General features: G+C 39.6%; 1 protein-coding gene across 1 annotated transcript; it reads left to right on the top strand.

Annotated features, from left to right (window-relative positions):
* Positions 1-851: 851 nt before the first annotated feature.
* On the top strand, positions 852-10,334 carry cimap1d (CIMAP1 family member D). The gene is made up of 5 exons (XM_043721230.2): positions 852-1,068; positions 1,304-1,374; positions 6,534-6,644; positions 7,950-8,063; positions 9,673-10,334. Exons 2-5 carry the CDS (start codon positions 1,323-1,325, stop codon positions 10,149-10,151), a joined length of 756 nt encoding a protein of 251 aa, XP_043577165.1. The 5' UTR covers positions 852-1,068; positions 1,304-1,322; the 3' UTR covers positions 10,152-10,334.
* The last annotated feature ends 3,379 nt before the right edge of the window (positions 10,335-13,713 follow it).

The following is a 13,713-nucleotide window of genomic DNA, read 5'->3' as shown; positions in this document are numbered from 1 at the left end:
CACTTCCTCTGGCAGCTCATTCCATACACATACCACCTTCTGCATGAAAAGGTTGCCCCTTAGGTCTCTTTTATATCTTTCTCCTCTCACCCTAAACCTATGCCCTCTAGTTCTGGACTCCCCGACCCCAGGGAAAAGACTTTGCCTATTTACCCTATCCATGCCCCTCATAATTTTGTAAACCTCTATAAGGTCACTCCTCACCTCCGATGCTCCAGGGAAAACAGCCCCAGCCTGTTCAGCCTCTCCCTGTAGCTCAAATCCTCCACATCCCCTTGTTCTTCCTTACAAGCACCAGAAAACAGAACTTTTCTACAAGATGTGGCAGCCCTTTTGGAACAATCTAGAAGCAGATTTGTCGGCGATACTAACTAAGGTTTTTGTTTAGCCTCAAGGCTTGGGTCTGATGGGCGGGGTGCCCTGAGAGGAAGAATCCTGAATAAATAGGGGTATGTTAACTGATGCTCCGGTGATGGGGAGCTTCGGTGGGGTTGCACTGAGTGGTGTAATTTAGTTTAATTTAACTTATGTCCAGTTATTTATTGCATTGTAGTATGAGTAGCTTTTCTTTATGTTATTATTTGTTTTGTAGTATAGAGTAGTAGTTTATTGTAATTGTTGTTATACTCTCAGGTTGTTATACTTTTTGTAATTTTATAATTTTGTAAAGAATAAAAATCTTTTTCAATAAAAAGAAAAAAATAAATATCTGTGACTCAATCTGTGAGTAACCCTGATTTGAAATCACTAAAAATGTATTTTAAAAATCAATACAGAATCATTTGTTTAATAGATTCATTGCTGTACACCAGTTAATTTTGTAATAAATCGTATAATTCTGATATGACAAAACTTTCAAAAATGTACCCCAAGGATCTGTCATTCTAAGAAAGTGAAGGCAGTCTCAAACTAGAGCAATTGGTGATAAAAGTGATGATATCAGTCTTTTATTTTCAGGCTGTTAAGACCAGATTCAAATTTGAACACTGCTGTAGTGGGAGACGATCTCATGTTCCCTGGTTAATGGACCAGTAACATAGTTGTGACGCTGCATTATACATCTGTCAGGTATGCACCCTGCTTTCAATAGGACAGAGAGTACAGCCTAGTCTAGAAGCGCATGTCCCACTCGAATGCATAAGTAACTGTATGCCTGGATGAGCTAAGTGCAATTGCTTCCATGGAAACTTGGTGGTTGTTAAAAGCAGCAAACATTGTATCATTGCTTCATCAGGGCAGTTGTATTGCAAGGATAACATTTCAGTATCTGTAATCATTTGAACTGCTCAACCCTGCTCAACAGGTTGATATATTCCCAGAAGATGGAGAATAACACGGAGAAAGCATATCCCACCATTGCAGCTCGCGAGAAAGGTAACCTTTTGCTCTAGCATTAATAATTTCCTTGTAATTAAAACACTATATGGACAACTTTTCTCAATTCAGACACAATTTACATAAAGATGCGCTGAATAAGTCCAAAGCTGGTTATTCAAAAGTAATATTTAAGTTACAGTTACCGCTGTAAAACATATTTGAGTGTTAAAGGTTATAGAATGGAATTAAAGTTTATACTTATTACATGTTTAATTTCGTAAAGCTGTTTTATTCATCTATATGAGTTGCTTCCATTAGTAAGAATGTTGATAGCCTGAGGACGCATATTTAAGATAAATGATGAAAGAACCAAATGGGAGGTGAAGAGAATTTGAGGAGAAAGTGAGGTCTGCAGATCAGAACTGAAAATGTGTTGCTGGAAAAGCGCAGCAGGTCAGGCAGCATCCAGGGAACAGGAGAATCGACGTTTCGGGCATAAGCCCTTCTTCAGGAATGAGGAATGTTTCCTCATTCCTGAAGAAGGGCTTATGCCCGAAACGTCGATTCTCCTGTCCCCAGGTGAATAGAATTTGTTTATAGTCAGCTGTTATGACCCAGAGTTTATGGCATGCAAACTTGGTGGATCAACAGGTTCAATAATTTTCAAAAGGGAATTGGATATATACTTGAAGAGGAAAAAAGATGAAGGGCCATGTGCAAATAACAGAAGACTGTCACTAATTGGATAGATTCACCAACAACCAGCAAAGTCCATGCTAAGGTATCCTCCGACTGTGTTGTATGAGTCATCCAAAAACTGCAGACAATATTGAAGTAAATATTATTCAGTTCTGAGCTACAATGCAGCCAGTAACTACAGTGCCCGTTCTATCTTGGGCTTTCGCTCTCAAAGCAAAGCTTCATATTCTGTTTTAAGATTGCTCCTCCAATACTGATACATTTTATGCAGAATAAAATATCAGTGCTGCAACAATTTGCAAAGTATATGGCAGGAAGAAACTGAAAGTTGGAGCTCAGGAATGTTCGAATACAGTTTGAATTATAAATCCATTGGATCAATATATTCAATGCTAGATAAGAATATTGAGATAATTACACTTCATTGATTTTGGAACTTTAAGCGAAGGCCTTCTTTTCTTTCAGTTATGGTGCCATTGCAATCTGTGTGTAATTATCGATATATCCTGTTCAACTTGCTTGTAAATTGTGAATGAACATCTGTTATATGATGTATATACCAAAGCCTCAATTGGGAAGGAAAATTTAAGGGTGTCGCATCTAGTCAAAGTATTCTTCCATTTTATATTAAAAAGGGTATAAAACTTTTCATAACAGCAGGTTTCTCTATAGTATAGAAACTCTGAGCCTCTTGACCTCTTCCTTGTAGCTGTAGTGGCAAAGACATGGAGGACACAGCACTCTGGAACTGCTTCATAAACATAAAAGTATTGGAAAATACGTTACTGAGTCAAGCCGTGCCAAATTAGTTTGGAAACATTCAGCTTAGAGTCAGAGGATTGCAACATTAAGATTCCACCCCAGGACTTGAGGACTTTTGAAGGAATGCTGCATTGTTGCAAATGCCTTACAGTGGATTTGACATAAGTCCCTGTCTGCTTGCTCAGGTGGATGTCAAGGAAGAGTAAATGTGTCAGCCAAAATGTGTCAGGGTAGCACAGTGGTTAGCATTGCTGCCTCACAGTGCCAGGGATCCGGGTTCGATTCCAGCTTTGGGCGACTGTGTGAAATTTGCACATTCTCTCTGTGTCTGCGTGGGTTTCCTCCCACAGTCCAAAGATGTGCAGGTTAGGTGAATTGGCCATGCTAAATTGCCCATAGTGTTAGGTGCATATATGGGGAATGGGTCTGGGTGGGTTACGCTTCAGAAGGTCGGTATGGACTTGTTGGGTCGAAGGGCCTGTTTCCATACTGTAGGGAATCTAATCAACAAAACAGCTGACCATTAATTTGTTGCTTTTCAGGTCTTGAAGAGCACAAATTAGTCTCTTACATAAATAAAAATGATCATCCCTTGGCTATAAAATGCTTGTAGGCACCCTAAGAGATAAGACAATATGCAAATTATTTGTTGGATGCACTGCAAAACCTAATTTCAGAGAAAGATATTACATATATGGGTTAGTTAGCTGAAGACAAAATATAACTCTTGGATAGGCACGTGGAAGGTAGTACAATGTATGTAGATTAGTCTGATCTTAGAGTAGATGACCAGTGGTGTTCCGCAGGGATCTCTTCTGGGACCTCTGCTGTTTGTGATTTTTATAAATGACTTCGATGAGGACATGAAGGGTGGGTTAATAAATTTGCTGACAACATGAAGGCTGGTGGAGTTGTGGATAGTGCGGAGGGCCGTTGTAGCTTGCAACGGGACATTGACAGGATGCAGAACTGGGCTGATAACTGGCAGATGGAGTTCAACCTGGAAAAGTGTAAAGTGATTCACTTTGGAAGATTGAATTTGAATGCAGAATACAGGGTTAAAGGCAGGATTCTTGGCAATGTGGAGGAACAGAGGGATCTTGGGGTCCATGTCCATAGATCCCTCAAAGTTGCCACCCAAAGTTGAGAGGGTTGTCAAGAAGGCATTTGGTGTTTTAGCTTTCATTAGCAGGGAGATTGAGTTTAAGAGCTACGAGGTTATGCTGCAGCTCTATAGAACCCTGGTTAGACCACAGTTAGAATACTGTGTTCAGCTCTGGTCGCCTCATTATAGGAAAGATGTGGAAGCTTTAGAGAGGGTGCAGGGCAGATATCAGAGGTAGGTTCTTTACGCAGAGAGTGGTGAGTGCATGGTATGCACTGCCAGCAGTGGTAGTGGAGTCAGATACATTAGGGACATTTAAGCGATTCTTGGGTAGCCACATGGAAGATAGTACAATGAAGGGTGTGTAAATTAGTCTGATCTTAGAGTACGATAAAAGGCCGGCACAACATCAAGGGCAATATTGGCTAGGATTTAATTTTTTAAAAAATGATGTGTGCATATCGATTTTATTTTTGTTTACAACAAAACACCAATCAACAGCAATTCTCTAGGATCACACAATATTCTTGTGTTGCACTAACCTCTCGAAAGTATAATAGCAGGAAAGTTGTTCTTGATGGTGGGGGGGTTTAGAACTAAGGGTCACTCTTTAAGATACAGGGTAAACCATTTACAACTGTGATGAGTAAAATTTCTTCACCCTTAGAATGGTAAAGCTGTGGAATTGACTGTCACAGAGAGTAGTTGAGGCAAACTATTGTAAGATTTCAAGAAGGAATTGGATGTAGCACTGGGGGCTAAAAGGATCAAAGCAGGAAATCTATTGAGTTGGATGATTAGCCATGATCATAACGAATGGCAAAGCAGGCTTGAAACGCTAAATGGCCTACCCCTGCTCCTAATTTCTGAGTTTCAATTTTTACTTCCTGATTCAAAGTTACATCATGTCCAAAATAATTCTGTAAAACAGTTCAACCTGACTCATTTGTCTAAATGTTTTGTTGTGATCGAAATAAAAAAGTAAACTTGGAAACATGTAGCACCCATTTTGTTCTATCCATTTGAAATAAAATGATGGTAAAAATATTTCTCAGATTCAGACTGTGACCTTTCTATGTTCATGACTCCATGTCTCTACAGAAGAAAGTGCACTAGGAAAGATCAAAGTTGCAGATCTCAAACACTGTCTTATTTTCCCGACATTAAATTTGACCTGAAATTCATAACAGATTGAAACAGAACTGGTCAGACAAATCTTTGCTTAAATGCTTCCTATCAATTAAATATTACATGGCAAAGTTTATCACCACATTGTGTATGAGTTTTTAAAACAGAATCCCACCTGGAAGCCAGCCTGAATGGCTGAATTTCAGGCTGCCCAGCAATATGTAATTTCAGGCTGATTGGGGTATAGATCACAAAGTACTGGCGAGTGCAGTATGGCTTGTGGGAACACAAGTGATTGCAGGGCGTTGAAATGTGATTTTTGGAGTGACAGTTGGCCACTGTGAGGGGTTTTTCAATCATGGGGGTGTAAGTAGAGGTTGCAGGAGGTTTGAAACATTGGCCCTTCTAATTGTGAGAGAAGGGGTAATCACTGTTAGTGGTTCAATTGTGCGAGGGATGTAAGGTAGGTTGAGGAGTCTGGGAGATGCATTCTTGGGTGATTAATGCAACATTCACTGCTAGTGTCTGAAAGGGTGTTCACTTTCTGTAATGAATGACTGTGTCTGCCACACTATTACACTAGGATGAGATATTTGATAAGAGAGTGCGATAAGAGACCAGTAGTGATGGAGAAATATATTAATGCCCAAGAAAACACAGAGCACCATTGCTCCCAAAATTGACAGGAAAATTGATCCAGCAATGAAATATTCCTGTGGGACTGAGACAACAGCACCTCTCTCCATTGTGCTGCACCCAACTTATGTTTGTCTCAAACATAAATTCATCAGTTACATTATACAGGACTTTTTAAAGAAAATTTGTGTATAGACTTCATCACATTAAAAAAAAAGTTTTAAAAGTGTTTTAGATTTATGGGAATAATTAACTTGTTGTCAGTTTTCTTGTTTATTTACAATGTTTGGTGCTTTGGAAAAATACTTCTGTCACATTCACGAAGACCTCCTGTAGTGTGTTTGTGCAGAATCCAGATTAGTTATGTATTGGGAATGTACTACATGCAGGCAAAGCACAGTTTGGCTCAAAGCCCAGCTTAGGCTTTGAAACAAGTCAGGGCTAACAATTAAAGTAACTATGAACATCTAACAAATTATTATTCTGACTTCATATGAATGCTGTCAAACAGTTCATTCTTTGGTTAAAAAATGAACAAGTGGAAAATGGTCTGACAAACCACAGTCTAAAACTGACAAGCAGGTCAATTGAAAATCCTGACTTTGTGGGAGATCTGAAGCAGTTCAGCAGGCAGATGGGTTTGTAGCAGCTAACTCTTTTTCAGTTGCTGTCAACACTGCGATGGCAAACTTCCATAAATGTCAAAAATATGCTGAAAGTAATAAAGTACAGCTCTACAGAATCAATTCATTTGTTCTTAGAGTAGGATGGTTCCACTTTTATGTGAAAGATTGCCATTCATCGAGCACCTTTCACTGGACATCTCAAAGCAATTTCTTGTGACCTTTCATTTTGGAGAAAATTCCCATTTTCTCATTTTATATAGGACCCGGACCAGGAAGATATGGACTACCCCCAGCAATTGGGTTTGTGGGACATGATTATACCAAACACACAAATCCAGCTTATACATTTGGGAAAAAACACAGCAGTGCATGTAAGTAATCAGAATTCATTTAACAAAACAACTGTCTTTTCATTATAGTGTGACAAAGTGACAAATTTGAAACATGTTCTGTCAAAAAATGTAGTATTGAGAGAATCTTATAGGTTATTTTGGATGGTCCTATGGTGCACTGATAATGCCCCTACCTATGGGCCAGAAACTCTGGGTTCCAGGTCCATGTCTGGGCTTGCTGGCTGTGGAAGGGGCATTCATAACTTTAACAAACAAGTTGACTGTCCATACGAGTGGCAGAGTTTTCTGGTCAGCCATCCTGCAGAAGGAAATGATGAACCATTGCAGTTGTCTATTAATGAGGACCAATCCATGGCCCAAGGCTCGGAAACAAGAATGGAAGAATCAGCAAACATATATAGGTCATTGCTTCAGTAAATTAACTAATATTTCAAATCTACTGCCAATAATCTTTCCAGTAAAAAAAAGTCTTCCTCTTAATTATTGAGATTCTATTGTGTGCCAAATGTCAATAGTAAAAATGGTTCTTATAGAAATACTATTCGCAATTTTTAAGAATGTGATAAACAGAATCAGGACCATCTTGCTACTATCAGGGACTGCTGTTTTGCCTAATGGACATGGGTGTGAGTCCAAGTATACATCTACACTCACCTATACCCCTAAGTCCATTGTCTGGGCAGTATGTGCAATAGTATGAGATAATGATAGGATAACAATTGAGCTGGTCACTCGAACTGACCTAGCTAAGGATATCTAAATAACTACCGAGCCATTGCTTTGAACTATTCAAATGTGAAGTTGAAATATTTTACTTTAGCATTTTAGGAGTATATCACATAAATGTTCTTTTCACAATATATAAATAACGGATTCTGTATTCCATTGAAACTTCCAAATAATTTACTTGTATTACTTTGAAAAACAATTCATTTGTCTCTGCAAATTATAGTATATATACTGGCTGCACAATGTATGCCTATAATTACTTTGTCTGTTATTTTAAAGGAGATTTTGGGCACAATAATTAATTATATGGCTACATTGTGTTATTGTATGTTAATTTTCCACATGATAATTTATAGGCAATATTTTTGTGACAAGTAACTGTGCCTGCTACAGTGATTTATAATCCACTTTTGAGCAGATCATTCCAATATTTCAGTTCTTGATAGCAAAAGCACTGTCATTATCAATATTAAATCAAAACGCAAACATATCCTGCAAGATATAACAAATGAAGAATATGGAAGTATGTTCCAATTCAAAATATTTAAGCAGACACAAAAAAGAAGTTTTAATGTATTTACACTCTCTTGACAGTGTACGAAGTCAACTGCAGTCCAGGACCTCAGTATTACGTTGATCCAAAGATCACACGATTTGGTAGGAGTGGAACACCCGCATTCTCCATTTTAGGAAGAGTGAAAACCTCTGGTGAGAAAAGCTATCAATAAATACAGTATCAATCTCTTCAGGTTTCTAAAGATTTTACTACCATATTTTTATCATTTGAAGAGCTTTTGTTTTAATACCATGGAACACTGAAGTAAAACAGAAAATTAAATACAAAATGTTAGAGAAAAACTCATTATATGTTTGAGTTCTAAACTTGGATAAAACACACCGCTGAAGCAATATTGCTGATAGTTATTAATTGTGAAATTAGTCATGCATTTAAGCCCCACCCAGTAAAAATCACATTAAAGTCTATTTGTGAAAAGCTCTTGAGTCTTTCAAGACATTCCTTTCATTGTTAGGCTACTTAGTGGCAAGGTGGGTGGCCCAGGAACTCTATTCCACTCCGTTAACTCAAAATTGCATGTCACAGGTTCCTGATTTGAATGGATCATGGCACTTCTCTCCATTTTTAACACTGCCTCTGAACTCCTATCCGATCGCAGACCACCAGCAGCGTGGTGACTATTTGGACAGTGGGAACAGAGTACTGGGAACAGGGTACCTCAATTGTGCTGCCATCTCTTTCTCACTCTGAAGGAGGATGAAAATCTGCTTTTTAAAAATGGGTTTTTAATGGGCTAATTATTATGATATAAGCAAAAAAGTCTGAGAAGACCACAGGATCTGATCCCTAATCTGTTCCTGGTCTGAGCTGTAAAGATTTTTTGGCTAATTTCCATGACAGTTCTCCTGATCTTCGGTCTTAACTGTAAGTCATAGAGATGTACAGCATGGAAAAAGACCCTTCGGTCCAATCTGTCCATGCCGACCAGATATCCCAACCCAATCTAATCCCACATGCCAGAACCCAGCCCATATCCCTCTAAACCCTTCCTATTCATATACCCATCCAAATGCCTCTTAAATGTTGCAATTGTACCAGCCTCCACCACTTCCTCTGGCAGCTCATTCCATACCCGTACATCTGTGTGAAAAGGTTGCCCCTTAGGTCTCTTTTATATCTTTCCCCTCTCACCCTAAACCTATGCATTGGAGACTGGCATAAAAAGCCATCCACAATGTTGTGTCAGGGTTTCTGCTGATCTGCAGCCGAAGTTACAATGGACAAGCAGGAAACTCCAATGGAAATTTTACCTGTATCTCATTCGGACCAGCAATTTGGATGATCAAATGCCCTGAGGGACCCCTTGTCTCAGACAGTAATACAGTTCAGGTCTTGTACTTGACACTCCAGGGAAGGATTGTGTGAGATAGAAGGGTGATCAGGTTGTTTTAGCTGTTGAAAGGCCATAGTTTGAAGCCAGTAACCATGAGGAGAATTTTAGGCTCCAACAAATTATAGATCAAGTACTACCCTCACATCATTCTAGATGACAATTGAGGCTCAGAGCTTCAGCTTCTATGCCCAGGACTGTCTAGAGTGAGGTTCAAACCCCAGCCCACCATCTGCTGTCAAGTTCATGTATGCAGAATGGTCATTTGGTCAAGAAGCCACAGTTAGACAATCTGTGGAGCCTTCTCTTAATGTGAGTTAAAGAAGAAAATTTCAGTGTAAAATGTAGTATTTGTTTTGATAGTATTCTGACTTAGTACCTGGTTAACATTAACCTCTTGGCCTATTCAGATGTTTCGCGGAAACTGGGAACACCTGGACCAGGCACATATAATCCAGAGGCTGCACCCCACCTTAATGAGCACAGATCACCAGCATATTCCATAGGATCCAGAACGGAATATCGCAAGTTGGATGTAGTTCCTGCACCTAATCGCTATACTCTTCCCTCTCTATTGGGACCAAAGGTTCCTACCAAGCCTTCCAGTGCTAGTTTCTCGGTCACTGGGAGGACAAAGAGAAATGATCTATCTAAAACCCCAGGGCCTGGCAGGTATAACCGCACTGACCCAAATATTTACAAGCGGAAACTTCCAGCTTACTCGATGCTGGGTCGATATGATTTGCCCACCTATTATACTCAAAAGCCAGGACCTGGAGCACACAGCCCTGAGAAAGTGACCGTAAATAAGCCAAGACCCCCAGCATTCTCTATGGGATTGAGACATTCAGAGTTTGTCACTCCACTTATTATTGATATTTCAGATTGAAGTTAAACCTGTTACCTAAAATCTAACGCAGATTAAATCCAGATTGAAATTTTGTGAGTCTTAACATAGGCATTCTGTAACCTTCAAAGCCAATATCTAACTTATACATTATTATATATTTTTATTGCTCTGTTTGATGGATTTTGCAGGGGTCTTCTCACTTATATTGGTAAGCTGAAGTATATACATTGACTAGAAAGGCACAGATGGATTAATTAGTACAATGATCAGTACAATAACCGTCTCAACTGTTTGAAAAATACAACAGACTATACAGTTAGTAGGCATTGACTGCAAATTTTTCCAATCAGAAAATCAGTTATGTAATGTCAATGATGGTAGTTTTTTTGTAGATGTCACAATTGTCAATATTTTTGAAGGTGAAACTGTTTTTCTACCTGGAAATGGATCACCGCTTAAGATTTAAAGAAATGCATGGTAAAATCATGATAAATCACAGCTCTGTCACTTTACACAAAAATGGAGGTGCAGTGGATAGCCAAGCAGGTTATTTTAAATTACAATGGCATTTTGATCAGATGGGCCAATGTGTATCAGAAATTTAGATGAATATGAGGTGCTGCATTTTGGTAAGGTAAATGTTGCTGCACAAAGAGACCTTGGAGTGCAGGTTCATAGTTCCTTGAAAATGGAGTCACAGGTAGACAGGATAGTGAAGAAGGCTTTTCGTACACTTGCCTTTATTAGATAAAGCATTGAGTATGGGAGTTGGGATGTCATGTTGCCGCTGTATAAGACATTGCTTAGGCCACTTTTGGAATACTGTTCAATTCTGGTCTCCCAGCTATAGGAAAGATTAGATTAGATTCCCTACGGTGTGGAAACAAGCACTTCAGCCCAACAAGTCCACACCGACCATCTGAAAAGTAACCCAGCCAGATCCACTTCCCTCTGATTAATACACCTAACACTATGGACAATTTAGCATGGCCAATTCACCTGACCTGCACATCTTTGGACTGTGAGAGGAAACCGGAATACCCGGAGGAAACCCACGCAGACACAGGAAGAATGTGCAAACTCCACACAGGCTGTCACCCAAGGTTGGAATCAAACCCGGGTAAAAACAATGACTGCAGATGCTGGAAACCAGATTCTGGATTAGTGGTGCTGGAAGAGCACAGCAGTTCAGGCAGCATCCAAGGAGCAGTAAAATCGACGTTTCGGGCAAAAGCCCTTCATCAGGAATAGAGGCAGGGAGCCACCAGAGTGGAGAGATAAATAGGGGGTGAGGGGTGGGGCTCCTCACCTAAGCAGCATTGTTAGGCTGCTTAGTGGCAAGGTGGGTGGCCCAGGAACTCTATTCCACTCTGTTAACTCAAAATTGCATGTCACAGGCTCCTGATTTGAATGGATCATGGCACTTCTCTCCATTTTCATCAAACCCGGGTATCTGGCGCTGTGAGGCAGCAGTGCTAACCACTGAGCCACCGTGCAGCCCTAAAGATGTTGTGAAACTTGAGAGGATGCAGAAACGATTTACAAGGATGTTGCCAGGATTGGAGGGTTTGAGCTATAGGGAGAGGCTGAATAGGCTGGGGCTATTTTCCCTGGAGCATTGGAGGCTGAGTGATGGCCTTATAGAGGTTTACAGAATCATGAGGGGTATGGAGGGAGTGGACAGCTAAAGTCTTTTCACAGGGTAGGGGAGTCCAAAACTAGAGGACATAGATTTAAGGTGAGGGGGGAAAATTTTTTTAAAAATCCCAAGGGGCAACATTTTCAGTGTGGTGTGTGTATGGAACAGAGGAAGTAGCGGAATCTGGTAGAATTACAACATTTAAAAGGCATCTGGATGAGTATATGAATAGGAAGGGTTTAAAGGGATATGGACTAAATGCGGGCAAATAGACTAGATTAATTTGGGACATCTGGTTGGCACAGACAAGTTGGACCGAAGGGTCTGTTTGCATGCTGTACATCTCTGACTCTATGAGTATAAACCCCAAGTCCCAGTGATGGGATGACAATCAGGCTACTTTGACCTGGTGATGTCAAGCTTCTTGAGTGTTTTCAGTGTTGCACTCTTCCAGTCTATACAGGATGAGCTGTGGTGAGGACAGTTCTTCACTTTGATGGAGCACACTCTTCTGACATATATCCATGCATTAAAGGTTCTCATATGACCACTACTATCTGTTTCTCCACAGCACAAGGGAATGTGATATCTGCTCCTGAAAATTCTCAGTATGGAGTACTTGGGGTGAAAGTCTCCTGGTACTTCTATCAAACAAGCATAGGCAGAATGCCAAGATAATTGCTGCGGAGTGTGGTTCCGAGTTTCACTAATCGTGTCTGAATCTCACAGTAATAATGTGACTTAAGAGTTAAAGATGAAGCATGCAAGAATAATTGAAACTGGGTAGCGGTGCCTGACAGCATCCTGGGAACATTTACATTCGCTGGCTGTAGAGTTCGAGGAAAGTGTCCAGATTTGAAGACAATAATAAAAAAGGTGATTTTGTAAACATTTCTGAAGTTACAAGGAACTGATAAGAATGGTCAAGGTGGAGGATGGATTTCAATATAAGCAATGACAAGGTTGTATCTGTTAAGATTTAACTGCCCGATATTGATTCACTTGATCAGGTCCTATGATGTGGTAATGCTGGTGTTCACTTTAAGGAGCAACACCCTGAAAACTTGTGATTTTAAATAAACAATTGGACTACAAGCTGGTGTTGTGAGACTTTTGGGTTTGATCAGGTACTAGGCAGAGGTAGAGAGATTCTTTAGGAAATATGAAATAATCAGATCAGCTATGGTCTTACTGATTGGTGGAGTAGACTCAAGTGGCTAACACCTACTCAATTTGTGTGTTCAGTATTGCCATTGAATAAGGGATTCTTTCTGAGCAGGCAAACACACAGCTGGTCCACTTGATCTGATAGAGACCATTTTTACAGCAGCAAATAAAGTTTAAAAAGTAGTACAAGTAAATCACTGCTAAATTTGAAAGGACAAAATCAAGAAATGTGCTCTATAAATATAAACCATTCATTCAATGTTAGGATTTTCTGACTTAAACTGAAAATGTTGAAGCATCTCAGAACTGGCAGCAGCTCTGGAGAAAAAAAAGTTAACGTTGAGTTTTATGACCCTTTGAGGGTGAAACAGCTTCTCAACTGCTCTACCTTCTTTTAAGACACTAAAAACTTCTCATTGATCTATGATGTTATCTTGCCAATGCTGTAGCTCCTACTTTGTATTTAAAAAAGTGACAGATCAAAATTATTAATTACTCCCATTCACTTCTTCATTATTGAATTTCAAGTTTAGAGAAAGAAATGAAACCCGAAATTGTGTTAATCAGGGAAAAAAAAATCTTCTTAAAAAAAAAGTTGATGTACAACAAAAAGGGGCAGGACTTATATGATGGTAGTACTGTAGAACAAAGAGACCTAGGGGTTCAAGTACATAAATCTTTGAAGTTCGCATCAAATATAGACAGGGTGGTTAAAAAGGCATTTGGCACACTTGCCTTCATTGCTCAGTCCTTTGAGTACAGGAGTTGGGAAGTCATGTTGAGGTTGTACAGAAC

The sequence above is a fragment of the Chiloscyllium plagiosum genome, unplaced genomic scaffold, assembly GCF_037043375.1.
Source record: "Chiloscyllium plagiosum isolate Xiang-an unplaced genomic scaffold, Cpla_swu_hap1 HiC_scaffold_28, whole genome shotgun sequence".
Lineage (NCBI taxonomy): Eukaryota > Metazoa > Chordata > Chondrichthyes > Orectolobiformes > Hemiscylliidae > Chiloscyllium > Chiloscyllium plagiosum.
The sequence above is the reverse complement of the archived record's forward strand: the minus strand, read 5'-3'. Positions and strand labels throughout refer to the sequence as shown.

What these genes read in the sequence shown, in the direction of transcription:
- cimap1d (XM_043721230.2), top strand. Translation starts at nt 1,323, where the DNA reads ATGGAGAATAACACGGAGAAAGCATATCCCACCATTGCAGCTCGCGAG. An exon ending in GAAAAAACACAGCAGTGCAT is followed by an intron (nt 6,645 to 7,949) that starts GTAAGTAATCAG and finishes CTCTCTTGACAG; the next exon opens with TGTACGAAGTCAACTGCAGT. An exon ending in AGGAAGAGTGAAAACCTCTG is followed by an intron (nt 8,064 to 9,672) that starts GTGAGAAAAGCT and finishes TGGCCTATTCAG; the next exon opens with ATGTTTCGCGGAAACTGGGA.